This window comes from Meles meles, chromosome 13, assembly GCF_922984935.1.
Source record: "Meles meles chromosome 13, mMelMel3.1 paternal haplotype, whole genome shotgun sequence".
Taxonomy (NCBI): Eukaryota; Metazoa; Chordata; class Mammalia; order Carnivora; family Mustelidae; genus Meles; species Meles meles.
This window is the reverse complement of record NC_060078.1, coordinates 35,303,968-35,317,080: the sequence shown is the minus strand read 5'-3', so window position 1 is coordinate 35,317,080 and position 13,113 is coordinate 35,303,968. Positions and strand designations below refer to the sequence as shown.

The 13,113-nt window shown below is 43.7% G+C and overlaps 1 protein-coding gene across 5 annotated transcripts in view; it reads right to left on the bottom strand.

Annotated features, from left to right (window-relative positions):
- KAT6B (lysine acetyltransferase 6B) overlaps positions 1–13,113 on the bottom strand; it is a 189,235-nt gene that overhangs the window by 5,545 nt on the left and 170,577 nt on the right. For all 5 annotated transcript variants that reach the window (XM_046027127.1, XM_046027126.1, XM_046027129.1 and 2 more), the window contains 4 exons: positions 4,182–4,413; positions 3,712–3,871; positions 2,747–3,109; positions 143–434 (listed from right to left, as the gene is read on the bottom strand). In XM_046027127.1, coding sequence (XP_045883083.1) covers positions 143–434; positions 2,747–3,109; positions 3,712–3,871; positions 4,182–4,413 — 1,047 coding nt within the window. The remainder of the gene's footprint in view (positions 1–142; positions 435–2,746; positions 3,110–3,711; positions 3,872–4,181; positions 4,414–13,113) is intronic.

Here is a 13,113-nt window from a genome sequence, read left to right as displayed (position 1 = left end):
AAGAAGGGATAGAACCTTTTATGAATGAGCAAGCACAGACGAGCTCCTACTCCTGCTGGGTCGACACAACCTCCAAGCTGCCTCTGGGCGGTCACATACGAGACATGCACAAGGATGAGATTTTTGTAATCCCTCCACTTACTTCGACAAGGGTCAGCACTCTTAAAACAATGATTGTCTTTCTCGTCGTCTTCCTCTGTTTGTCTTTTCTTCCCAGGCTGATGCTGGAATGCTTTTCTCAGGACCGGCTTCCTGCCATCTTCCTCCACTTCAATCTCACAGGTAGGCTCCAGGTGCGGCATTGGCCTCTCTTCATCTGAGTTGTCAAAGGGCTCGTTCAGGACTTCGGTCGTCTCAGAAATGGTCTCAGTTGTGACGCTGCTGTTGATCCTCCTGCGTTTACGACCCCTTTTCTTCTTCAGCACAAAAGGCCTCTGAAATTAATTCCAAACATAATACATAAGAGCTCATGAGAAATTAAATGTTTGAGTCGAAAGGCAGCAAACACGTACCGAAGGCCTGTGTGAGCATCTTACACACAGAGGTTTCTGTAATGCCTTTGTACTTAACCTTCCCTGTGATGTTCAACATCCCTCGTGGGCTCTAACTACACAGGCAAGTGTTTTCCAAATAAAACAGCTGTTTACTCGAGAAGATGCTCTGAGAGGGAACATCGCCTCAGCTTAACTGTAGATTTTAAAAGCGAAGGTTTGCTTTTCTGGCATCCATTTTTCAGTGGTACTTGCAGACTCCAATATTCTGTCATCATCGTTATTCAGTCATCACGGACACAGATGTTTCCATAAATGTGGCAATAACTGACTAGCCACTGGGTCACTCATTTAATACCCGGTAACTGTTCACGGGGCACTTGCTACATGCGAAGGAGATCTGATGGTGTACAAGGCTAACCTCGTTTCCCGTTTCACAGGACTTCAGAATGAGGAAAACGGGAAGAAGACAGGGGTCTAGAAGAAAGGATTATTCTACGATTTAAAATGTTTAGAGTCGTGTACTGATGACTGCCTGGATGTCAGCAACACATAACTATAAAATATCTTATTACAGAGGCATCTAAAGAATGAAAACACATGTGAAATCCATCTTATCTATTTAAGACACAATTTTTTTTTCTAATTGCACCACAGGCTGGCACAGTTGACTCTCCATAATAACAATTATAAAATACTTCCGCCCAAGCAAAAAAGTATTTAATGAGGCAAAATTAAAATACAGGAATAGCCCATTTGCTGCTAAAATGTAATCTGTCAATAAGGGGCCTGAAAAATTATTTAAAATACTTTGCAAAGGAGGTTCAGTATGCTTGATTAAAACTCAAACTCTAAATAAACTGTATCAAAGACTGTTGGCTCACATTAACTCTCTGAACGTTCACATGTAAACCTGATAATCATATTCTGTAATTTACCGTTTATGGTTATTAACACCCCCGTCAGCCTGTCCTCCCTAACCCACTAGAATTTACCCAATATAAAGAACTGCTTTTCTCCAGACGAAATCCATTTATATGATGGGAGTCCATATCATGATTTGGATAATTCTGGGTTTTGATATTTTTAAGACAAATTTCTTTTGTAGTACGTAACACCTGAATACATTTTCCTTGTAAGAAATCCAAAGATGACTCCCAAGCCTGGAGCTTACTTTCTGGGATGCTCTTTTCTTTCTTTCTTTTTTTTTTTTTTAAGATTTTATTTATTTATTTGACAGATAGAGATCACAAGTAGGGAGAGAGGCAGGCAGAGAGAGAGGAGGAAGCAGGCTCCCTGCCAAGCAGAGAGCCCGATGCGGGGCTCGATCCCAGGACCCTGGGATCATGACCTGAGCGAAAGGCAGAGGCTTTAACCCACTGAGCCACCCAGGCGCCCCTGGGATGCTCTTTTCTAACCCCGTCGCTGCAGCTGCCCTTCCACTGACAGCCCACCAGGCTGTGAGTTAGGACAGAGGGTTCTTCGAGATGCAGTAGGCAGATGACCTTGGGGCAGAGCCCCAACTTGTGTTATTTCTCTAAGTCTTGGCTATACTAATAATAGCTGGTTCCTCACTATGTCACAGATACTGAAGACAAAGATATCAGATCTGGGTTGAATAATTAACTACCTAAGAACAAAATTAATTTTTTACTTTCTGCACAAGCTATATTTAGAGACACCACCAGGCTACGAAAATTTCAGCACTGTGACTTGGCCACAAACGCAAAGTATCGGTATCAGCATGGAGAGCCCGAAATACCTTCTCACCTTCTTATTCTATGCCAGGAACAAGAAAAAGAAATAGTCATCAGGGGCACTGGACTTGGAGCCGGGGTACTCATCTGGCTCTCGCTCCAACTCTTAAGGAGTTGTGTGACCTTGGATAAGTCTCCTAGCCTCCTTAGGTCTTGGTGTTTTCATCAAAATGCACTGAAGGGTGGTTTAAGTGCTCTCCAAGGCCCTTTTCTGCTCCGGAAGTCTGACTTACTCTAGTCCCACAAACCAGCAGGTGGCAGTAACTCCTAGACGAGGAAGCCTGCCTATCCCTGTTTTCCAGTCCCAGCACTAACCAACCTCAAAAAGTAAACACAATCATGACTGTAAGATAAACGATGATGATATATGATCAGCAGGACCAAGTACAAATAAACTACATCTAAAGAATAGAGAGTGAAACAAATGCTAATAGATTGCTTGCAATGACAATATTTGATTGAAGCGGACTCAGACTGCGAATCTAAACAGACACATACCTTTCTCTTTATGGCAACTGATTGTGGTTTAGTCAATCTTGGAGGAGAACTCTGAATATTTTCTTCTTCTTCTTCTTCTTCGTCGTCCTCCTCCTCCTCCTCTTCCTCCTCCTCCTCCTCCTCTTCTTCCTCCTCTTCCTCCTCCTCCTCCTCCTCTTCCTCTTCCTCCTCTTCTTCACTGCTATCTTTAGACAGCTCCATCAGCTGCCCTCGCTCCCCTGCCACTGGCCGGCTCTCCGGGGAATGCAAATATTTATTTTTCGATTGTACTTTTGCAGGTGATTGCCTACTGTTCGCTCTAGAGGACAGGATTTCTTGCTCCTCCTTTTCCCAGCAGCTAGCTTGTTCCATTAGCCGCTCAGCCTAAGCGGGGGCAGGGAGGGTAGAAATGGTTGGCCAGTGAAAAGGGCAGTTAAGCCAGAGTCTCCAAGGATCAAAGGCAAAGGATCTGTTAAGTTGTTTCTGACCAGGACAGTCAGCCTGCCAAGCAACATTCCAGCTGCATCATCTCAGGACTCTTTTGCATCAGTTAGGATAACAAATCAAAGAAGATTGGGTTTCATGGGATATTTAGCAGTATTAATGATGCAGCGAATTGATTTGAGTCCTTTATCACTACATTACATGCTCACTGGCATGGAGCACTTTAAGCAAGTTCATAAACACAAAGAATCGATTGACACTGCAGCCTTGGAGCTCAGCACCAAATGTGATCTGATTACATGCTGTCAGTAGTGAAAAATGCTGCTTTGTGATCAATGATAAATGTTCCATTTTTCATACTCAATTCAATAAAATTATCATGTCTTACCATGCAACCTCAGTTAGGATAAATTAGTGCCATATCATTTCACAAGCTCTCTCTACATAACCAAGCCTTTGACAACGATGGTAATGACTTTCCTAGCTTAAGAATCCTGCAAGATTAAAGTCACACAACTTAGGCAGATGAAGCCAATCATTACCTCTTTCTCAGCTTCTCGCTCCTCTTCAGAAACTGCAGCATTAGAAATTAAAATTGGGGTCCACCTTAGACTTTCTGGATCAAGTTCATTGGTCCGGGAACAGGTTTTCAGCTTTTCCATGTGGCCCAATATCAACTTTTCCCTTCTAATGATGACAAATCTGCAATGCGATGAGGCAGAACAAAGTGCAATCAAAAGCTGAAATTTTGTTTCACCTTCACACATTGACAAATGCTAGCAGTATTACCCAGGGTACGATTGATGAGAAACTCATCAATGAAAAGGTATGGCAAATGGAAATCTGACCAGCAAAAAAGCATCACTTCCTGTTTTCTATTTAGGGGAAAGGTTTTAATAATACCTTTTATCAACCTCTTATCTTAAACTGGAACGCATCCCTCTAATGCCAGGGACACTTCCCGAGAAGCTGCTTGAGAGGCCGCCAGCGAGGCCCAGGCCTTGGTACTCACCTGCCATCCCGCTTGTCGACCATGTGGAGGTGCTGCAGAGTGGTGGCGATGTCATGGGGGCACATGCCCGTGGCTCTGCTGATGGCCTTGATACTGATGTGCCTCTCCTGGTGGCGGTAGAGATATTCTAAGATGACACTCTTCCAGTAGGCCAGGTAGGAGAGGCGGCCCAGATCAGAGAGTGGCTTCTCAGGAGACCCTGCTTGGCCCTCTCTTCTAGAAAGCAAATAGCCTAGGGCAGAAAAAGCCAAAGTCCACCTCAGTGTGGTGTTTTCAGACATTGGAAGGGGGCCACTTGGAAATAACGTTAAGTAGCCACAAAGTGGAAACAGCATATCAGACTTTACGTATGCGGTCCTTCTCGGTCATAGTGATCTGATCTCCATCAAGTTTATGCTCCTGAGCCTTTTGTAGTAGCACTGTTAAGTCCATTCCCGTAGCCAGCGGCAGTGTTCCAAATACACGTCACGGCATATTTAACAAAGCTCAGGTTGAGGACGTTACTTCTGATCAATTTCAACATCCAAGTTTCCCACCAGCTTTAGATTCTTTCAAAAAAACGAAATGTCAGGCACTTACTCCGAAAGCCTGTCGAGGGACCACCCCAAACATTAACGGGCAAGTTGTTTTCCGCAGGAAGGACCTAATGACCCTTTGCCAGCTGGGTCTTAATAAAGGAGAAGGGTCTCTGTTGACTCGGATTCTATATTGCTTGTTACATTTAACTAGTCGGCTGATCTGAAGCTCTGTTGTAGGACTAAGGAGAGAATGTTTTTCAAGTCAACTGCTGCAACTCGTATCAGCTTCACTAGCGCTACTTTCACTCCTTTCATGTAAATTAATTTATAATCCAACCCCAGAACGCTGCTTCTACGAATTAGAACAAAACAACCTCCTTAAAACTAACTGTTTCATGTATATTCAGAAAATCCCCGAGCACAATAAGCTTCTGAATGTGCACTCTACAGCGTTATGGTGAATGTTCCTTGGCAAAGGGACTTTAAAATGATTTAGAACTTCAAATCCACTTGAAGGCAATGAATGAAAGCTGGCAGCTGTCTTGGTAATTAAGAACCACTTACGGAGGAGAGAAGAAATGCTATAAACTAATGATGTCTACCTTGCTCTAATTATCGATTTCAATAGCCTCACCTTCATGAGCTTCCTAAATTTAAACAAACATCAGCCACATACAGTAGGTGGCAGCAATTACAAAATCATGGTGCTCTGTAAACCACCCAAATCTTCTTTATCTACATTTCCAAAATGGCTGCAGTCTCAAGAATTTTCTCAATTTTGGATTTTTTGTCTTAGAAGGAGAAATCAGGCCTCTGATGCATTCTCCTGGCTCTCAAAATCACTGCAGATAATGCAGAAAGAAGAGAACAAGAAATCTAGTCTGACCCTAGAGGGGCGTAACCACAGCATTTCGCATTTTGACTGTTTTAATCTGAATGTCATTATAAAGAACAAGCATATATTTAACTTTAGGCTTTTCTGAAGTCTTTTGACTTATTTGTCTCCTAAACTCACGTTTAAGTGTAACGTAATTGATTGAATGCAAGCAAGCACAACATTTTCCAGTCAAGCCGCTGTCGACACGTCATTCAGCTGCACAGAGAGGTCTCAGGAGCAGTGTGTCAGGAATGCTAACAGTGACTACCTCGGGGCTCAATCCAGCCCAGATCGTGCCCTGTCAGTTTGGAGAAGAGCGTTCTGCCGCTCAAGTACAAAGGGTGCCCAGATTTCCCACCACAGATAACTGGCATGTCCATCACCTGCTTCCCAAGTGCTTGGCACATGCTGAGCAATTTACCCTGCTGGCTGGAGGACCCAGCTCTGTGCCTGTGCTGGGGGGAGAGGACCATAGTAGCCGGGCTACAGAACTATTGCCTCTGTGACCACGAGATCCCACAGTTAAAAGTCTCCTGCAATGACTGTGAAATTCCCTAATCCCTCACTGGTTCTTACCTGAACCCCACAGTTAGAGCCAGAGAACCCCACTCCCGCAGCCCAGCAGGAAGATTTCTATACAACCAAAGCAGTCAGAAGGCGGTATGTAGTGCCCGTCCTACCTTCTATTCTCCGCTATTATACTAATATACTATTATAATAATATAGATACTATATACTAATATACTATTAGCAACCTTGCCCAGGGAGCACGTGCGTTTCTTTGTTCTGTCTTCTATTTCCTCAATCCCTACCCCGGGCTCAGCTCGAACCCTCCCCAAAACCTATTTTACACAGCTGTTCACGTTTTCACCCGGAGGTAGTAAGAACACACCTTTTTCAGGTCCTCAGCCCGAACCACTCAGGTCCCTGCAACTCTCAGGCAACCTGGGGTCTGTGGAGAGCATTTCAGCATAAACTTTACAACACCTGTGACTCCCACCACGATAACTGGCGGTCTCCGGGGATCCCCGCCGTGGACACGGTGTGTGGTCTGTGGCTGCTACTGCCACGACAGAGTCCTGTGGCCTGAGGTGGGCTGGGTAGGCGGCGGCAGGGCACCAAGCCCCGCTGAGCACGCGTACAGGGAGCCTGATGAGCCCATGGACTTTCACCACAAGCACCCGTACACCGCACCCAGGGAAGGCCACATGGCAGGAAGACTACCAACATCTGCCAGCAGGTGATACTCTCCTGGGTGCTGGGGAGAAAAAAAATCGTACACTAAAACTCCCACCGGGAAACATCAAGCAGGATTTCAGGGATGCTGGGCACCAATGTTTGGGACCACACAAGCCACTGTCTAAAGGTATCACTACCTTAGAGGTAGTTTTTCCTTTAGAGGTAGTTTTTCCTTCTCTGGCTCAGGAGACCCTCAAGGAGCTTATCCCAATGGAAGAAGGATTTTGTACTTAAGCTGAAAGTCATATATAAGTCCACAGTCTCCTCCTGAAGGGGACATTTTAAAATTAAATGGAATCCATTCCCACAATCAAAACCACCAAAGGTCAATTTCGGAGCCCTTACTACTTAAGTGAAATCACATGTAGTATGTTAAAACGTATAGCTTAGAAAACAAAGTTGTCTCCTCTACTCCACAGGTGCACTAGGTCGATTCAGAACTGAAACTTCGCCTGCAGGAGGCACTTTGTAGCTGGCAGCGCTTCGCTAATCTGACCTTTGTTTTTTCTTTCTTTCCAAAGATTTTATTTATATTCATTTATTTATTTGAGAGAGAGAAAGAGAGAATGAAAGGGACAGGGAGAGTGAATCTGAAGTGGATTCTGCGTGGGGGCTCGATTCCACAACCACAACATCATGACCTGAGCTGAAACCAAGGGTCGGATACTTAACCCACTGAGCCACCCAGGCGCCCCCACTCTGACCTTTGTAACATGGAAATGACTTAAATAATGAATTTCTTGCTATCTTTTGTTTCCTTCTCCTTTTTCTAGGCTCCTCGATTCGTAATTACTATATGGCCAACTGACAGAATAATTTTTTAACAACATTAAGGTTGTTTATTACAGTGATTTGGTGGTTTATGTTACAGCTCTTACATTTAACTTACCAAAAGATTCCAAATAACTGATCTAAGATGCAGGGAAATAAAAAGCACTTATCTTGGAAGCCGGTGTATTATCCTGAAGATCTGAAACAAGTGCAATACACCCCTGGTGAACAGATTCCCACGGAGCCTGAACACCTTTCCTTCACTGAGGATACTTTCAATCAGAAAACTTGAACTATCACCCTCGGGGAGCCTGGCTGTTCAGGCTAAAAACAAAGTGGTGTTTGGAGGACAAATCCCCGTAGCTGCAATATAATTAATTGCTGGTGAAATTATTCCCTTTAAATTGTCTGTGAGCCAGAGGTGCTGGTGCACAACACTTATTCTGTGATCAGGAGACTTGTAATTGGAAACTGACTGGCCCGTAAGCCCCTCACCCACATCAACTGTCTCGATATAGCTGAAAGCTGGCTTTCTCTTTTGCTTTACTGCAACAACTTATCCAAAGGAAGATGAGGTCTGAGTTTCGGTGTATGGACCGCACACTTCACTCAAAAGATTACCAAAGTGTTTTTTCTTAAGGGGAAAGTTAAGAACAATGTGATATCTGCAAAAAGTAGCATTTCTAAACTGTACTGACTGCAGAGCATCCCAATTTACTTCGCTTCCCTGAAGGCTGACCTACTTGTAGTTAAGAATCAATTCTCATGTTAACTAGCCCCATTACTTGTGTTTGAAATGGTTAACTCTATTCTAGGGAGAGAGGGGGAAAAAAAAGTGGTAGAAAGTTGCCTTTGTGTAGACAGATCTATTAGGATAAGGAGGGAGCTATCTAGACAAGGTCAAGATTTGTTTTTACAGACCTAAATTCCCAAATTAATTCAGCTCCCAGCATATTAACTGGAAGGTTAACCCTTGTTTAATATGAAACATTCCTTCCTTTTAAACTAGTAATATTTCAAAAGTGTACACTGGACCAGAAGTGGAATAATGTTCATGGATAAGGATTCCCCCCCCACAAAGGCAGCCACCCCTCATTTTGCACACCTTCATCTTTTACCATCTGGAACCAAAACATACGAACTTCCTCAAGTACAAAGTGTGAACTTTGGCAAGCTACTCCCAATTCCCATCTGTCTGGATTATGTGCGTCTGGGGTTACTAGCTGCTTTTAGGGGAAGATAATCTTCAAGGATTACACACCTTTCATCAGACACCTGTTTAGCTCAGCAAACCTTGCTGAAAGGTTCCTATCACTAGACAGCACTGGGTCTGCAAGCCTGGGAACTGACACCAGGCCAGGGATTTATGGCAGCTCTGGAGCGGAGGAAATCCGACGGCTCTAACAATGTATCTCGTGACTAGGGACTGAAATTCACTGGTCTGTGCTCATCTGTTACTGGTTTCTGGGGTTAAGCAGCTCTGTGACCAAGTGGATGAATGGTGTGTTATCAGTTTAAACAGTGATAAATGAACCTGACAGGCTATTTATGTCTCCTTGCTGAAATCTCGTGGTGGTTTTGCAATTAGTAAGGAAGGAAGCTGAACCTTAGTCTTCCTACTGTTTTCAGAGAACCAGAGTGTTCCAAATGACCCGTGACCTGCCAGATTTCTTACTATTTTCCATTTATTAGAAGATATAAATGTATCCCTAACAAAAGGGGAAATTTCGAATTTCTGAATTATTTTATACTTTAAGAGACTGGTTTCAGAATGTGAAATGTGACCTCTCTCCCACAATTCTATGGGTCTGAAATGCCTTATAAAACAATTTGAATAAATATTGGTGGGCTTTTCTACAGTCTTCTCTGTCTACTTCCTATTGGCCAGTGGTTTTCAGAGACTGGCCTCCCAGACCGGCAGTATCAGCATCCCCTGGTAACTTGTTGGAACTGCAAATTCTCAGACCTATGAACCAGAATCACTGGGGGCAGAACCCAGCACTTCTGCTTTAAGAAGCCCTCCAGGTGACTCTGAGGCACACAGATAGGAGGACAGCCGCTATAAACTCTGCTGGGGAGCTGCTTTTGATGAGGATGTGAAAACCACCTTTTGCAGGAGGAGAGCCCCTGGGTAGACAGTAGGACTAAAGAACCTCGATGGGTAAGGAGACCTCACCAAGCAACTTGGAGGTAGAAAACTGGAGATAAGAATCTCCAAAGCCCCACCAGACAGAAATTCAGCAAGAGGTCACTGATTTGCTGAGTGGCTCTGTCCATACATTTTACGTCTGTACTTCTCGACTGTCATTGTGCAATCACCTCTCACAACTGGGCTCTGACTTGGTAGGTAGGGGGTGGGGCCCGAGATTCTGCATTTCTAACAAGTTCCTATGCTATGGAACTTGGGCCATGCTTGAACTGCAAGGGTTTCTACATTCAATCAGTAGTTCTCAAGTTCTTTGGTCTTGAGACCTCTTTACATATAAAAAATTATTTTAGAGCTTCTGTTCATAAGAGCTATACCTATTAATTTTAGAGAGAAATTTGACAACTATTTATTTATTAATTCCTTAAGGACCAATAAACCCATTATGTGTTAACATTTTCTTATGAAAAAAAATTGTATTTTCCAAAATGCAAAAAAAAAAAAAAAAAAAAAAAAGAGGGTGATACCGTTTTGCATTTGTCTGCAAATCTCTTTACTGTTTGGTTTAAGAGAAAAGCTAGATTCTCCTATCTGCTTTGGTATTCAATCTTCTTAATATCACAGGTCATGAAATTACTTGAAAACTCCAATGCACTCATAAGAGTGGAAAGTACAAGTAGCATCTTAGTATTACTTTGAAAACAGTTATGACCTTGCGGACTCCCTAAGGGGGCCTTAGGGATCCCCCAGAGCCCCTGACCACACTTTTGAGACCATCCATATTAAATTAAAAAATGACAAGAATTTTTAAAACTTGGGCAACAAGGCCACAGGTATTTTAAAACAATATGGCACTTATTAAAGACAGTATGACAGGTCATACGAGGGACTACAGGTTGCTTAAGAGCAAAGGTGCCAGCAGCAGACCGCCTGGAATGGAATCCAGGGTCCACTATGTACCAACTATGTGACCTTGGCTGGCCAAGTTATTTAACCTCTTTACGCTTCAGGTCCCCCATCCACAAAATGTGGAGAATAATCATACCTTTCTCTTAGGGATGTCATCAGAATTAAATGCGTAAATGTAAAGCATGCAGAACCATGCTTGGCACGTTATTGAAACGCTATGAGTTAGCTACTATCGTTATTCAAAATAATGAATGAATGAAACCTCAAGGGGATCATTTGGGTGACTAAATGTACTTAATGTGGGGGAAGAAAGAAAACATGGAAGAAAACGTGGACAGGAGGAAGAAGGCAGACTGCTCTACAAAATCAGATTAAGAAGAGCTACCTCTGTTTTTCTACTTTTGCCGTAGGCACGTAAAAATCATCCATTTACTCCAATGCCTCAGACAAAAGTTCTCCTCTCCTCTCCCTAACCCCCCAGCTAACCACCCAAACATAAATTTAATTAAAGAAAGCAGCCATGAAAAAAAACACACAACGTATTCTGCCTCAGGAATGATCTTAAGAAACTGGCAACTGCAGTTCACAGCAAGAACAGTTCTGTGCTCCCCCAAATTCCCTTTGGCCCTTAAGTCCTTAACTTCAAGGACTATCCTCAGAAAACAGCAAGGCCTTCAAACCACAATAACAATGATTGCTTGAGGGCGTCAGAGGTACCCAGAGACAGTCCCAGGACAGATGAAACAAAGACCCAAATGTTCTAGAAGACCCAAGTCTGTCCCTGGGAAAATGGTCTGAGCCAGCGAAACCCAGAGGAAGGAGACAGCGGGTCTTTGGGGGAAGGAAGGCTGGCTGCTCTGGGTCACATACCAGACTGTGTCTATCTAGGCCCGCTTTTAAGATCTCCCTTCTCACAAGCTCCTGAGCAAACTGCTCAGGATGCTGAGATCTGGCTCGGTTATGTGGAGGCAACACTGGTCTCTCACTGAAACGGGCACCAGCCTCCTTCCTGGCCACGCCCGCTGGAGAGAGGAAGGAGGCTCCTTCAACTCCCCAGGGAAGAGCATATGGTAGGGGCATGACCCCATGCTGCTGTGTGTCTGTGCAAAAACCTACAGACCATGCTGGAACTTTCCAGAAGAGTTCCATGATTCTGTGACTGGACATGAAGAAGGTGGTCATTCTGTGTGTCAGTCACCCGCGGAATATAGGAACTCACCTATTATATGAACCCACAAATAGGGCATCAGGCAGCAGGAAAGGGGATGCTCCTCCCTCTGTGGTGCCCTTGTGTTGAGGAGGGTGAACACCTGTGAATGAGCTTCTTAGTTGGGGATGACCAGGGCCAGTGACAGACCTCTGTGAGATAGTCACAGGCCAAAAGTGAGTCAATGGTATTTTTATAACGGATAATCTAAGTCATTGAGAATGGCTCTAGTTCTCCTTTCTTTATCCTCTAGTCTAGCCCAATGCTTCTCAACCTGGCCGTACATCAGAATCCCTCAGGAGCTTTGAAAAACCACAGATGTCTGTATCCTACCAATCTCAACTCCTGCTTCTCTCGGGCCAAACTGGTCACGGACATGTATTACGGGTTGTATTAAGCAGAGGGTCCTGAGGACTCTACCATGGCCAGAATGCTAACCAGGTGCGACACTGGTCCCACTGCTCCACTACTGCCACCCCAAAGGGCTGTGGTAGTAGCAGGCCGATGAGAAGTCCACGTAGACGGTCAACCTTGGGGAAAACGGAGGCATCTAAGAGTTGAGACTAAAGGGAGGAGATGGTCACTTGGGAAAGAGGGACAGACTTCACACGGAGTTTCCTTTCTTAGATGTTTATCTGAGGAGTATTTGTTTACACATGGCACGTTACCAGCAAGGTTCTGGTCTGCTGTACTAGAAGAACATAATTTCTCTAAGAAGATGATCACATATGAAATAGACTGAGCCTCTCAATTATTTCTTCGTTATGAAAATGAGGCACCTCTGATGCAGGCTGAAATGGGCACGGAGGAAGAGATCTGTCAGCACCACTTACTCCCAAACTAAACCATCTGGGGCAGGATTTGGGGCAGGATTTTCAAAAAGATCTTCCCCTCAATATAACTGGGAAGGAACCACATTCTTCACGAAGCCCACTGCTTATTACCAATCTACCTTTAAGCTCTGACCCATCACCCAGAGGCACCTCTAGTTAGTTAAAGAGAAAGTACTATGGCCTTTGAAGTGATAGAAATCAGGTATGATTTCTAATCTCTGATAGAAATCAGATATGTCAAAATAATGCTTTCCTCTTTGACCTTTTTTGATTTTCCACAGTTCAAATCACTTTTAAATTCTGGCAAGTTTTAGGAAAAACAAATTTTCAAACACAAAACATTTTTAAGATGAAGTAATTTGGCATTTTAAAATTATTTCCTCTCTATTATAAACAGGCAAAAGTCCACTTTAGAGATTCAATCCAAAAAAC